The sequence below is a fragment of the Leptonotus elevatus genome, chromosome 1 (genome assembly GCF_054856555.1).
Source record: "Leptonotus elevatus isolate MCC_2025b chromosome 1, RoL_Lele_1.0, whole genome shotgun sequence".
In the NCBI taxonomy this organism is placed as follows: Eukaryota; Metazoa; Chordata; class Actinopteri; order Syngnathiformes; family Syngnathidae; genus Leptonotus; species Leptonotus elevatus.
In genome coordinates, this window is record NC_141239.1 from 662,501 (window position 1) to 677,454 (window position 14,954).

General features: G+C 41.1%; 1 protein-coding gene and 1 long non-coding RNA gene across 5 annotated transcripts in view; one reads left to right on the forward strand and one right to left on the reverse strand.

The window, feature by feature from the left end:
- Positions 1–5,240, reverse strand: part of LOC147180235 (uncharacterized) — a 44,399-nt gene extending 39,159 nt beyond the window's left edge. For all 3 annotated transcript variants that reach the window (XR_015097256.1, XR_015097215.1, XR_015097189.1), the window contains exon 1: positions 5,099–5,240. This is a non-coding gene — a long non-coding RNA (uncharacterized LOC147180235). The remainder of the gene's footprint in view (positions 1–5,098) is intronic.
- st6galnac5a (ST6 (alpha-N-acetyl-neuraminyl-2,3-beta-galactosyl-1,3)-N-acetylgalactosaminide alpha-2,6-sialyltransferase 5a) overlaps positions 4,579–14,954 on the forward strand; it is a 41,261-nt gene continuing 30,885 nt past the window's right edge. Inside the window, exons 1-2 of one of the 2 annotated variants that reach the window (XM_086088461.1) lie at positions 4,579–4,771; positions 7,420–7,635. In XM_086088461.1, the coding sequence (XP_085944587.1) occupies positions 4,751–4,771; positions 7,420–7,635 (237 nt within the window). In that variant the 5' untranslated portion in view covers positions 4,579–4,750. The remainder of the gene's footprint in view (positions 4,772–7,419; positions 7,636–14,954) is intronic. The other variant, XM_086089320.1, reaches the window with a different exon arrangement.

Consider the following 14,954-nt stretch of genomic DNA (forward strand, 5'->3'; position numbering starts at 1 on the left):
TGTAGCATTCTTAAAGAGGAAGTCAACCTTAACGTAACACTAAATGCTTTTTGAACCTTCAATTCATATTTTTATAATTCTGCTGATGAAACATTGACTTACAGCGAGATTAATGAAACCTTAGTCTGTATCCTTTTTACTGGCACTAAACAACTTTGAGGTGGATGGTAAACGTGGGGGGGGGGGTTTGACTTCCCCTTTAAAGCCAGATCTACCATTGTTAGTCTAATGTTATATTGTTACTAGACCACGTTCTGTAGTTTTGGAGAACAGAGAGGTAAGGTCATTCAGAAGTTTATTTAGAAGTGCCTTGTAGATGGAATATTTCTGGATTGCAGAGAAGGAATAATTAGTGTTTACGAATAGGATGAATAGCAGTGGTCCAAGAATAGATCCCTGTGGCATCCCGTTTTTAGGATTGTAAGTGGACTTGACAGGAATACCGTCAGCAGTCCGAGTGCCGTCAGTCAGTTCTGAATGAAACCGTTTGAGTGAAGTATTGTCAAATTCTAACAGGCGTAATTTATGAAGCGGAATTTTATGGTCGACCGTATCGAATGTTTTCGTGAGGTCAAAGAAGACGGCGGCACCGAATTGCTTTTAGCCAAGAATGAAACTATGCTGTTAATGGCAGAGGCTGAGGCTGAGAGAAAAACCTGACTGCAAAAGGCTGCAGGGTGTTTGATGAGTCAATAAAAAAAAAAAAAAAGCGAGACTTTGGCTAGAAAAAGAAGTTTAGCTACCGGACGGTAATCGTTGAAGTCAGAGAAGTTGCCAGTTTCACATTTTAGTCGGAGGGTCGCAGGAGTGGGTTTTCATGGGACTGGAAATAAGCCAGTTAAATAAGAAACCTCATGAGCGTGAGTGAGATGAGGACTGAGTTGACGGAGATACGGATCGAGCTCATCTGCACCAGCTTTAATCCGAGCAGGAGCTTTGTTGACATCTGCGCTACTTAGCAATGAAACGCAGAATTTGGGGTCAGAAGCGTTTTGTCGTTTGAGGACTTCACAAGGCGGAAGCTTGAGATTAACGGACAATTTGCGACGTAAAAAGCCAGAAAAGTGGAAGTGATTGACGGATTTTCAAGGGATGCTATCATTTTGCAGGACAAGACGGCCGAGCGGTCGCAGTTTGAGTTGAACTTTATAAATCATGCTACAGATATTTCTTTGCTGCCTAAAAAGCAACCGATTTATCTCGAACTGAATGACAACGCAAAGTTAGTACGTTTTTAATTCTATGTTGTCGTTGTTGCTGTTTTATATAGTCAGCAGTGAGCTTGAAGAGAAATGAGAATTGTTGTCGTACTTTAACTCATTCACTGCCATTGACGGCTCGAGACGTCAAAATTTCATTTTTAACTATTTCTATTAGTTTAACATTGTTTCCCCACTTTTGTTAACAAGAGTATGAAAACCTAGGATTTTTTTGGGGATACATTTAGACCAGATATAAAATTTGTGATTAATCATGAGTTAACTCGTGAAGTCATGTGATTAATTACAATTTTAAAATAGATTTTTTTTTTTAAAGAAAACAAAATATTATTTAAAGAATAGGTTGTCAGGCGATTAAGATTTTTGATTGTAATTAATCACATTAACGATTAACCACAAATTTTATATGAAATACAATAAAAAAAAAAAATCTAGGTTTTTATACTCTTGTTAACAAAAGTAGAAAAAAATGTAAACTAATAGAAATAGTTCAAATGAATTTTTGACTTCTAAAGCTGTCAATGGCAGTGAATGAGTTAAAAGGGTCAGAGATAGCAAATATTATGTTTATGTTTGAGATCGATAAATTATTAAAGACATTGTAATTCTTAGTGGTGAAGTTGAAAGTTTACTGCTAGCTTACTTTGGCTAGCACCGCCATTTTGTTGAAGCTGGCTTTCAGTTCTCTGTGATTATCACGAATACGCAACTTTCATCATAAAACTCGTATGCCACTGAGGGGCGAACATTTGCGGCGCTACCGAATGCTGATTTCATGCCAGGATTCGTTCAAGATCGCCACTTTCGCTAAATGTTCGCTAAACATTCCTCTAATGTTTTAACGTTTTTTTTCTTGTCGTAAGGACGTTTCCTTGATCAAAACTGTTAGAGTTCAGTCAACGTTTAGCAAACGTTGCAACCTTGAACGAACCCTGGCGTGATTTCAACCTTCGCTAACGTCACAAATGTTCGCCGATCAGTGCAATACGGGGCTTTATGAATGACTATGTTTACAAATCTCACTCATGCACCTGAGTGGGGGGGCGTGGCTTAGATCAGAGCTCGAGAGGGGGAGGGCTTAGAGCAGTGAGGCTACAATTCTAATCTTGCTAACAGTCTTAATAGTTTTAAAGAGTTAAAACTCTTAAAAGGTCATGAAAATACATGAAGTTTCAGCATTTTGATGTCTGTTCCTATTGTTTGAATTTAAAAAAAAATCGCCTCATTACTAAATAGTATCAGAAAAGGTATTCATGATACTTTCTGTACTGACAATACTGTTGCCCTTGGATCACAAAAATGCTTTCAGGGCATGAAAATCCATTCAGATTGAACAATTGAATGTTGTACTCATTTGAATTATTCTAAAAAGTACTTGTGGTGACCGAATCGGTATCTGGTATGCCGACATTGTATTTATTTACTCGGCATTGAATCACTAAAACAGTTAAAAGATCAAAAATGTCTACTCAGATTGAGCAACTTGATGTATCTATTATTTGTGACCGCATCGCTTGCAGTGTCATGCATCTAATTGGCATCGCATACAAATAAAAACACTGAAAATGAATTCCGACAAGAGATTAATAAGGACACAAAAAATATACTGTTATCGACATTACAGTGCTTAATTTCATTACACGTATTTTAGGTACTGAATCCGTAACAAATCCTACTGTATCAGTTTCACGCACCATTTCTAAAACAAAACAAACAAAAAAACATTTTTAGTTTGTTTTGAATCTGGTTGAGATAAGCCAGCATAGCACAAGATGAGCTTTATTGATCCCCGCAAGGAGGAAATCGAAGCATCTGAGCAGCAGCCGAAGCGCAGCAAAAAACAAACAAACGCATCAATAAGACACAAAACGCTACTTGCATTAGGAATCAATCGCGGGGGGGTGTAATAATAATGGGGGGGGGGGGGCGATGGGGGCGTATGCAAACCCTTGCAAGTCCTCCCAAACGAGATCTCCATCAAGTCACACAGAGCAGGAAACCCCCGTTAAGTCTTATCTTGCCGCTGCAGGTGCTCTTCCGCTAATGAAGCGCACCTTTTGGAGTTGCAGTGCTGGGAAGCTACCGAGCACAAAAACGCTGCTTGATGGTCTTAATGTGCGACGCCGGTAGCAAAAATTTTTGTTCGTCAGCTCAAAACATTAGCAAAGACCAGGGGTGTCGGCAAACAGTTCTCAGCGGGGGGTGGCCGGGGGGGGGGGGGGGGGGGGGTGCCGGGGCCATAACATACAAAGGAAGCAGGAACAAATGGAAGTCAAAAGCAACATTTTGCTGAGCTCCTTTTACCAGATAACGACATTTTCGCAGCCTCCACTTCCATCTCATGCACTGATTTGCTCGTTAACAGCAAATTGGAGGGATCGATTTTAACCGACGGCTGACGCCATTTTGCTTACTGCGATCAATGGCTTATTCATTCAAATCATCGCTAAAAAGCACGATGACACAAAAATCTTTTCATCCAAAACGTTGTTTTTTACTTTGCTTTTTGAGTGCGTTTTATTCCACGAAACGGTGAATGCGGATGGTTTGATGAACGTTGCCTTCTCCGTCATGTTGCTTGCTTGCGACGATGCGAAAGTAATGATTTTGACTGACATTGACTGTAAGAATCAGGTGTTCTGTACTAAAGATGGCCACAAGGGGTGGCAATGGCCACTTTTGGCCACCACGTAACTCTGCCCCTGGTGGCCCACTTTAATAATAAAATTTTTAAAAATGGGGGGGAGGGGGGGGGGTTTACATGGCTAAAGAATTCGTCAAAAATGCTGATAAACATTCAAAGTTTCATTTTCCAAGGGAATAATGGGGAATAAATCCTGGGGGGGGGGGGGGATGAAGAAAATTGCTGTATTACAAAATATTGGGGGGGGGGGTCTGTCTACGAGTACAACACGAGTAGGCGGCCCATTCATGCTGTAGTATGAGACGCATGCCGAAAAACTGTAGGCCGAATCATTTGGGAGGGATTTGGAATGATTTGCAGGACAAATATAGTACCGCAATAAAATTAAAAACATTTATTTGTGGAGGGAAAAAATGCACAAAATGATTATTATTTGTATTATTATTGTTCAAATCCTTTGTTGTTGGGTTAGAATATCATAGTGGATCTTTTATACATGCATTGAGAAAATGCATTATGAAAATAAAATACATTACGATGATGTATATTTGTCCATATCTAAAATAGTTGTTGTTTTTTGGTCATACATATGGTGAGGCACTGCCTGACCCCCCCCCAGTAGCACTGCTGAAAAATTGTGCCCCCCCTCCTCCAGCATTTAAGTTGCCCATCCCTGGCGTAGCCTAGAAAACGTCGGCCGGCTTTAGGACCCGGCGGACGTCCGACTGCGCACGCCCGTCGCCTGGACTCCGCGGAGGAGCCCGAGCCGAACCCGAGCGCTCCTCCACACCGGCCCGGGCAGAGCTGGACCCCGGACACGTGCGGAGCATGAGAGGCGCCGGCTGCGGGCGCGCGGAGCCCGCTTGACTCCCGAGAGCGCCGCAAGATGAAGACTCCGCTGGTAAAGGTTGTTTTTCGTCATCTTTTCTCATTTCAATGCATTTTTTAAAGGCATGTCGTGCTCGCTTCAATCTCGTCTGCGGAGCCAAACGCGCTCCAAAAATCAGCATAAGCTCGCTGTGCTCACCGACGGTCGGATCAAAAGATTACGTGCGCAACAATGCAGCCAACAGATGAACCCGCAGCCAAGCTTCGATTATTCGCCCCCACTTAAGTGTTTTGCTTTTGTTATTTTACGCGCGACAATAATAAAGTCGTCAAAGGTTTGATCGACTGCTTCATTTTGTAAACACTTTAAACGAGCAAAATAACTTTTAAGTTGGCAGATTCTTACCTTCAGATGTGTCCCTGAATGCACCTTGAGCATGATCGCGTCATACGATGAAGAGGTTTCCCCAAAGATCTGAGGGACTTTGACGTGCTGCTGTTTCGGTTAGCAACGGGATTCCAAAGGCAGTTAACCGTTGGAGTGTATGAACTAAGATAAATACACCTCCTACTCCTGTTTTTGTTTTTTTTGTTTGTTTTTTGCTGAAGGGTAAAAAGTAGGCGTCTGTTTGAGGTCGGCGTTTACTTAAAGTGATAAGCCACCCGACTCATTTGCATGCATGGCGATTATTAACGAGAGGGCAACATTATTATTTACAGCACGTTCAATAAATAGGGGTGGGATAAAATATGTTTAAGAATCTTTTTGATCATATAGAATTTGGTAGGCAATTTTCAATCAAGTAGACGGGTAGGATTGTCATGAAGAGATTTTTTTTTAATCATGTAAAATTGGAACATGAAAGGTTTGATGAAATGATTTTTACCATTGAGACAAATTTTGATCATGTTGAATTTAAAAAGTCAACAGTTTTATCAACTAGATGGGTGTGATACAATAATGTTTAAGATGTTTTTGATAATAAAAATGAATTAGATGGGTGTGCTAAATGGATTTGATCATTTAGATTTTTTTAAATTAAGTTTCTATCAAATCGGTTTGATGAATTGATTTATGTTACAATGATTTTTGATCAATTTGACAAGCTCAGTGGTTTCATCAACTAGATGGGTATGATACAATCATTTTTGTCATTAAGATGTTTTGCGCTTACATAAAACTGGATAAATCCAGTTTTTAATCAACTAATTGGGTATAATGAATTTGATCATGTTTGTTGGTGTCAACTAGATGGGCATGATAGATTTTTTCTTTTAATCAAATAGACGGGTATGTTGAATACGATGTTTTTTTGTGATCATGTAGAATCAGATAAATCTCGTGTTTTAATTAATGAGATAAATATGATCAATTAATTTTGTCCTCAACACTTTTTTTGTCATGTAATTTGATAAAACCAAAATCAATCCACGAGATTGGGATGACGGATTGATTTTTATCAACTGGATAAGTATGATCAATTATTTGTTGTCAATCAAACTTTGTTTGATCATGTAGAATTGGATAAATTCAGCATTTTAATCAACAAGCCCGTCGGGTATGATGAATTGATCTTTTGTCATCCAAACCTATTTTATATTTAGTCAAATCTGAGACATTTTTAACAACTACATGAGTATGATACAATTTTGCCAATGGGTTTATTCATCATGCAATATTTGATGACCCCAAACTTTTAAATGCACTAGATGGGTATGATAAATAGATTTGTGTCATCAAGAGACTTGATCAGATCTGCATTTTTCATCAACTGCAGTAGATGGGTATGATACAATATTGGATGAGCACAAAGTTTTGAAATGAACTAGATGGGTATGATCAATTATTTGTTGTCAATCAAACTTTGTTTGATCATGCAAATCCAGCATTTTAATCAACATGCCTGTATGATAATGTTTTAATTGAGTAAAATTTGAGACATTTTTATCAATTACATGGGTATGATGACCTGGATGGGTATGAAAAATAGATTTGTGTCATCAAAAGACTTGATCAGATCTGCATTTTTCATCAACTAGATGGATATGATACAATTCTTTGGATAATAGGTGTCAAACTCCGGTCCTCAAGGGCCGTAGTCCTGCAGGTTTTGGAGGTTTCCCTCTTCCAACACAAGCTGATTCCAATCAGCAGGATCGTTATCAGGCTGATGAGCTGATCGTATATCAGCTGTGTTGGAGAACAGAAACATCCAAAACCTGCAGGACTGCGGCCCTCCAGGACCGGAGTTTGACACCTATGCTTTGGATCATGCAAAATTGGATGACTACAAAGTTTTGAAAAAAAAAAAAAAACTAGATGGGTATGATAAATTATTTGTTGCCAGTTCAACTTTGTTTGATCATGTAAAATTGGATAAATCCAGCATTTGAATCAACAAGCCCAGGTATGATAAACTGATTTTTTTTTTTCAAATCTGAGACATTTTTACCAATTACATGGGAATCTGATGCATTATTATATCTATGATGATGATGACCTAGACGGGTATGATCGATTTTTGTCATCACGAGACTTTTGATCGGACCTGCATTTTTCCTCAACGAGATGTTTGTGCTCAACTCATTTTTGTCAATATTTAACCCTTTTTTTGATGCAATACATTCAGACCCGTCTCGTCTGCTGACAAAACGTTGCAGTACAATACATGTTTCCTATTGGACGACAACCTACTGAGCCCCCCTGATGTTTCCCCCCCCCCCCAGCGCCATGGCGTTGCCGTGCTTCTCGCGCTGCTCCTGTGCGCGAGCCTCTTCCTGGTCTACAACGGCAGCTTCTACAACGGCGGCTTCTACAGCGCCGCTCGGGACGCCAACGACACGCGAGCGCAAGAGCACCAGCGTCCGCCTGCGCCCGCCGCCGCCTCCTTCCGGCCCCGCCCCCCGGCCCTCCAGGGCTACAGCAGCATCGTGGACCACAAGGTAAACGACGCATCTCGCCGCGCTTCCTAAGAGGGTCGTTTATCACAATTCTCCTCATTACGAGCGAGGCTGCAATTACATCCCGTACGCTCTAATTGAAACCCGACGCCACTCGCGCCGCCATCTTGACTCTTGCCAGGAGCAAAAAAAATCAATGTGAGCTGTTAAATGATAGTGACGCGCGGTAAACGCAGGCTGCGGATGCCGGAATGCGGCGGTCCACGTAGCGAGCGCAAGCAAAATCCACTTGCTCATTTTTTTAAATGACTGGCGACATTAATACAGCGAACTTGAGGGTTTCATTTGTTCCAAAGTTTGGAACTTAATTTACTCATATCAAATTTTCCCTCGTGAAATGAAGCGAAATGTCAACGTTATGTAATTTGAATGAGAAATTTTTTTTCCAGGTTCATAGTGTGCCCCCCTTTAAAGCTGCAGAGCTTGAGTTTTGTTTTTTCCCCCGTCCAAGAAACTCGGGGCTCATTCTTCCTCCCGCTCTCGGTTGTCGTCTTTTTCATGTTTTGTGGACGGGTTGCAACTGTCGTATTGTAATATTTTATTTTGCTGGGGGCAAAAGTAACGGCCACAACAGCTCACCGTTTTTTTGGTGTTTGGTCATGTGACGTTCACAAGCTGATCCCTTGCACTGTGATGTCATTTTAAGTTGACAGCAAGTGGCAGTGCTTAAGGTAAAATGGCCGCCCTGAGATGGATAAAAACAGGTGGAATTTGCGGCTTAATGCGTATTCCGCAAATGTAATATTCATCACGATGCCTCGTGTGGACGCTTAAAACATTTTATTGTAAAAAACATTTCTGACTTGACCACTTTAAGGGGTGTGGCCTACTGAGTGCATAAAAACATCACGTCGGAATCCGAGGGCTGAAGTTCAGTCAAGAACAGTTTCATGCATAATTGAGTAAACTAAACGGAAGGTTATCAAACGGAAGGGTTCGTTCATGTTTCTTACTGTAATATCATCAACGTTCGTTCGAGTCCAAATCCGTAATGGCGGCGGTCGGCTGGGTTCGAGAATTCTCGCCGGAAGTATAAAATTGCATGTAATCTAAAAAAAAAAAAACATTTATCCATAAATATAAATTTGAATGTTTACTTGGAAGGAACAAAGTCATATTTTAAACAATTTTAATTAAAAAAATTAAAAGATTTAATAAATGACAGATATTGTATGCTTTTTTCAGTGTATTTTCAAATGAGCCATTTCAATTTGTTTTTGACCGATTGATACATTCGGGATTATTATTATTTTTTAATACATTGGCATCTTGAGAAATCATTGACTGACTTTCACAGTTTTTCGAAATACGAGTCGTCCACCAGATGGATTTTTGTGCCTTAACTTGCGAGCGCAAACTTGAGATACAAGCAGTGTGTGGCTGCAGGCGACGCGACGTCCTTCACAACAAGCAGCAGTTTGGCAGATACGATTGTGAGTCGATATTCGAAAGCAAGCGCGCATTTTGGCCATCAGAGAATTGGACCGATTTTTTGGGGGGGTTGAAAAATTGGTTACATTGTATGCATTGCAACTGGACAGAAACTTGAGTGTGTGAGTTGTCTTTAGCCGACTCTGTTGAATCCCTCAAAAAGAAGCAAATAAGTCTTTTCTCATAAGCGTGGGAATGGCGAGCAACCTGCGACATATTTTCCATATATATTGTATTTTTGCATCTTCCCTAAATGATCTTCCTTCACAAGCACTTTTTTTCTTTTAATGCAACAAATGCGATTGAGGTCAGAAGGAGGCATCGTTTATTCCGCAGCCGACTGCGCCGCGGCACTCGGCTGCGATAAGGCAAAGAAAATTAAAGTTGGGAATGAGAAAAAAAAAAAAAAAAAGAGGCAAATAAGTCGCTAAAAGCAGACGAGGGGAAAAAAAGGTAAGCACAAGTGGGACGTGGCAAAGTTTCCGCGCAAATGGAAAAAGGGCAGACAAGCCGAAGAGGGAGCGTTAAATCCCACAGGAAGTGCTTTCCTCCGGCTTGACAGCGAAATCTGCCAGGCTGAGATCCAGCGATCGTGCGGGAGGCGAGAGCGGGAGGTGGTGTGGGGTGGGAAAGAAAGATGGAGGCGCGAACGAGCTTGAGAGGTGCTATCGGACGTGATTGACACCTTGTCGACACGCTGGAAGGAGGGAAAGAACGGGTCAAAGGTCGCGCGGTGGCACCTTGGCTGGATTCTGGCTTGTAACTTCTTTGTTTTTTCAGTATTGTTCATTCTGTAATTTTACCGATTTGACATGTCATCATCATTGCTCTCTTTTTATTTTTTTTACTTTATTTATTATTTTGTATGTGCATGCGAGTGAGTGTGTATTCATTAGTTCACCAAAAACCTATTAAAAAATCCCATACCCGTTCACCTAAACCGAACACCGCCGTCAGGAGACCCGAGGAAGGACCAAAGAAAGGAAAGTGAAAGTTGTAACTTTAATGTCGCAATTTAGGGGTACGATGGGTGTGTATACTGTATTTAAAAAAACAAGCAAACAAACAGCGAGGTGGTAAAGCAAGAAGCCATTTTGTGTTCAAGATTCCGGGGTGGCTCGGGGCCCTGTAAGCCACGAGAATAGACCAGCCCCTGCCTATGATGAGAAGTAGCAAAGTCACATCACACGAAGAAGCAAAAAGTGACCTTGACACAGAAAGTGGAGCAAACAATGGCTATTGTTCTCTTCTGCTGCCACCCAGCGAAGAAAGAAAACCCGAAGCCCACATTGGCAAGTGACATTGTTCATTTCCATATCAAGGTTATTATAGTTAACAAAAAACAATGAAATAACTTTAAACTAAAATGCATTCATGAAATCAAATAAAAACAAAAATGCTTGAAAAAAAACGAAAACTAACTGGAACTACATCTTATGTTTATAAAACTAAAATGAACTACAATTATAGTGATCATGTTGTTCAGTTTTGTCTTTGTCAATTAATATCCTACATGAGCTGTCAGGGTTCATCATAAATGCATTTATCTCGGTATTGTTGTACGTCCATAGCAACAGAAGAAGGAAAGGTCCCTTTTACCTTGCACTCAATACTCTATATTAAAAAACTAAAACTAATACTAAAACTAATTAAAACTAAAGCATAACGAAGCATTTTTGACTTTAAAAAAAAAAAGTATCAAAATTGCACAATAAACTAATTAAAACAAAACTGGAAAAAAGTCAAAATAAAATAAAAACTGACTCATAAAAAAAACAAATTTTTATAAACCTGTTCAATGTACAGTTAAAAAACAGAGGTCCGACTGCAAATGTCAAATTTGCGTATGTTCCAAACCCAAACTTGGTATACGTTCCAAACCCCTATGCAATAAGTGAAAACTGCAATACACTGTGACCATTTATTATTATTATTATTATTTAAAAAAAATACTATTTATAGTTATAAAATGTGCTTGAAGTCATTAAAACACACTTTTTAAAAAATGTTCCTTGGCGCAGGTCCTCACTCTCTTGCTTGTCTACAGTTTGTCACAACACTTGTAATGACAGGAATTAAACATTATAAAGTATTTTGTTAAACTCCAAAATGTTCATCCAAACCGTATAACAATCAAAGTCAGTTAGCTTAATGCTAACATAGAATGCTTAAACGCCATAGATGTGCTAGCAGAAATTGATGTTACTGTCATTCCGAACCTTCAAATAACTTTAAAAGGAATCCCAACTGTCATGACAAGTTTGCTCTATATTATTTATTTGGTTGTTACTAGAGAGATACATTTTTCAAAAAATCATTTTCATTTTGTAGAAACTTTATTGGGACGTACGCCGCTGACAACGTGAAACGCATATAAAGAAAGCAAGGTAAGCCTTTGTCGCGTTCCTAAAGGGACGATCAAAACGCTTGAATGTGTCTGGAGAATGACGAGAGCACGGCGTGGGGGGGGGGGGGGCGATTCTCTCCGTCTCTCTCGCGTATTGTTTCTTTAGGAACGCTACAGGGCTTCCCTTGCTTTCTTTATTGCCGTTAATAATAAATAATGAATGATGTCATTTAAAGAAGAACATTACAGAGTCCAAGTTTTGTTATTAAAAACACATTACAACTCATTCAATGACATTTCCCTTGATTTCAATGAGAAAACATTTGAGTTACGAGCGTTGCCACGAAACGAATACAACTTGCGTCTCAAAAAACGAACAGAAGCCCCTTTTTCGACACGATGCATTCAGGAGCACGTTCGAGTCGTTTTGTTTACTGCTGTGGCGCTAATCAGCAACTGTCGCTAATTAGGCAACGTTTCTTGCCCTGAGAAAAAAAGATGACGGCAGCTGACATTTCGGGACAATTTGCCGCTCGCTTGTACGTCGTGGCTCGAAGGGAAGAACGTCGCCATCTGCGTCGCCAGACCCGACGAGGCGTCGCTCTCGCCGCCGCTCGGGCGGCAGCTGCACGAGATGTTTAATATTTCACAAAGACATTCTTCTCCCGTCTTTTCGAGGACGCCGCCGCCCGCGCCAGCTGGAGAGCGAGACGGGCAACGTGTCCCCCAATTACGGACGCACGGCTGCCATTTAGAAAACATCGAACTCGAAGCGACGGACCGTCTTTAGCACGGAGAACTCATTAAAGGGGCGAAATTGTTTCCCTTGCAGCGGACCCGCTCGGAACTTGAAGGCGGCGCGTCCCCCCCCCGGCGTCAGCGCCGACGGGGGGCAATTACGGAAGAGGAAGGCGGGAGCATCTCGATAAGCGTTCCCTTGACGGGAGCAATCTCACACCCGCGCTTACGGAATCGCGGGTGAAGTCATGGATTTTCACCATCGCGCCAGCCGGCGAGCAGAATGCTCATTTCGGGCCTGCCGCCTCAAAGTCTCAAAAAGCCACGAAAGAATAGCCACGGGAAGTCTGCCATTTTGTTCGGAAGTGGCAATTTTCAGGCTCATTTCGAGACAAGCGCCTCCAAGAGCTCTTGTCGATCGCGATTGGAATCACGCGTGCTAACGATACAGATTGCCGACGAGAGTTTTGGTCGCCGTGTATGAGCAAGGAAGTTGGACGAAGCCAGTTTCCCTTGGCAACATCAAATTGACCATGAGTAGAAGTACGAAAAGGTCTGAAAACGCCACGCCTGGAAAGACGCAGGAGGTCTGCAAGTTCGGTTTGATTGAAGCTGCCATTTTAGGGCAATTTTGGTCCCTTCTCGGGGTTCTTTGACATTTTCACCGATTGTTCCTAAATCTTGACCATATAGTCGAGACAGAAGAACAATTCAAAATTGACAAGGATTTGAGTTTTCGGCATTGTTTGGGGCTGGCAAAGTTGGATGACTGCCATTAACATTTTTACCGCCAAAAACGTCAATTGACGTTAAGGACACGCCCACGAGTACTGCCAATAACGTCAATTACCGTCAACTACGTTTTTTTCTTTTTTTCTCAATGGGCAGTGCAATGTCTTGTGTCGCGCTGGTTTGTGAATGAGGTGAAAACAATGAAAAACACCCACTAACTATGGCCAGCAGATGGCAGCATTGTATCTCTTTTCAATGGGCTCCCGGAGTGTCAAATGACATGAAGACATGGTAGATCTCAGGAAATAGGACGTTTTCAAGGATGACGTGAATGAAAGCGTTACATTAAATCTCATTGACAGAGTGTCACTAAACAAAACATGTTAGTGTCAATGTTGTGCAGAAAATGTTCCTTTTCACAAAATGCTTGTTTTCTCATTTTTTTCCATTTTCGTTTGTTGTCACTCAAATGACCTATTTTCAAATGGTGATTACTAAAGAACGGAATAGGATAGAAACATACTTTTTTTTTCTAATTGAAAGAATGGAATCCAAGATTCTGTTTTCCTTGAGAGATGAGTGAAAATGCTCGAAATCGGCTGCCACTGTCAGGGTTGTTTTTTGGATAGCGTTTGGCAGTAAAAGACATGAAAATCTATAAACTGCCCCCCCCCCCAAAAAAAAGATGAAAAAAACTAAAACAAACGGTATCTACCATGAATCATTTGACAAAAAAAGTCTCAAAAAAGACAATGGAAGTCTGTCATTTTGTTTTAACGCGGCAATTCTGGGCTCATTGTGGCCATTTCAAGGTGGTCTTTTGTCCGATTGTGTTGCTAACAAGTTTAAATCACATCATGGGCGATTGCGTGAGGTGAAGTTTGATGAGCAACTCACAATTCAAAACTATTAACCAAACGCCACAAAGTCAGAGTTTTTCAAAGCTGACATTTAATTTTGCGAAGGGCTTTGGGGATTGAATTGAATGAGTATAACCACAAAATGGCCGCAAAAGACTCGGGAAGTCTGCCATTTTGGTTTGAAATGACCAATTTAGGGTCATTTTGGCCATTCCATTGCAGGGCTCTTCAAAAGATGGACGTAAGCCACTGATTGTTTCGAGTTGCTTCCAAATCTGAACCACACATACTAAACAAGATGTGAAGAATTTTAGTATTGTGGCAGCAAAGTTTAAACTTGCCATAAATCCCCAAACTGCAATTTAAGAGCATTATCCATCATAGTCGACCCACTAAAAAGTCTTGAGAAGCAATGCTGAAAAGACAGAGCAAGTCTGCCATTTTCCTTTGCAGCAGCCATTTTAGGCTCATTTGAGCCATTCTTAGTAGTCCTCCAAGATGAACTCATCCTCGGGACATAAAACTCAAATTCCCACAAGGTCAGAGCTTGACAAAGCGTCTTGTGTGTGGAGAAGCACATCTGTCACATCTGTCCTGAAGAGCTGCCATTGATGCGACTGAGATTCCAAAGTGCACGGGTGACGATAAAGTGGGTCAGTGGAAGAGTTCACCATTGTCAGTTGACACAATTCATTTTGGGGCGCGACAAGCATATTGTGCTTGTCCCCCCCCCTGCAAGATTTCGTTGCAGTCTCACCCCAAATAATAACACACGTTCGTACATTTAATAGTTTTAAAATGTCGAAGCTAACAGAAAGAGGAATGTCCAGTATTGATATTTGATGGTCTTCCATCCATCCTTTTTTTCTTCTTCTTCTTTTAATGGCAAGGTACACCTTGGACTGGTCACCAATCACTCGCACGGCACAAACGTTCGACTCACATTTATACCTTTTGACAATTAAGACTCTTCCATGAACCAACTTGTGAGAAGGGAGGGAGCCGAAGTACCACGGCGAATAAAATATGAAAGCGCAGGGAGAAACATGCTGTAGTGGAGATTCAAACTCTGTGCTAACCGCTAGACCGTCGTGCTAACCGTTAGAACGTTGTGCTAACCGCTAGAATGCTGTGCTAGCTGCTAGACTGCCGCGCTAACAGCTAGACGGCGTGCAAACCATGAGAACGTTGTG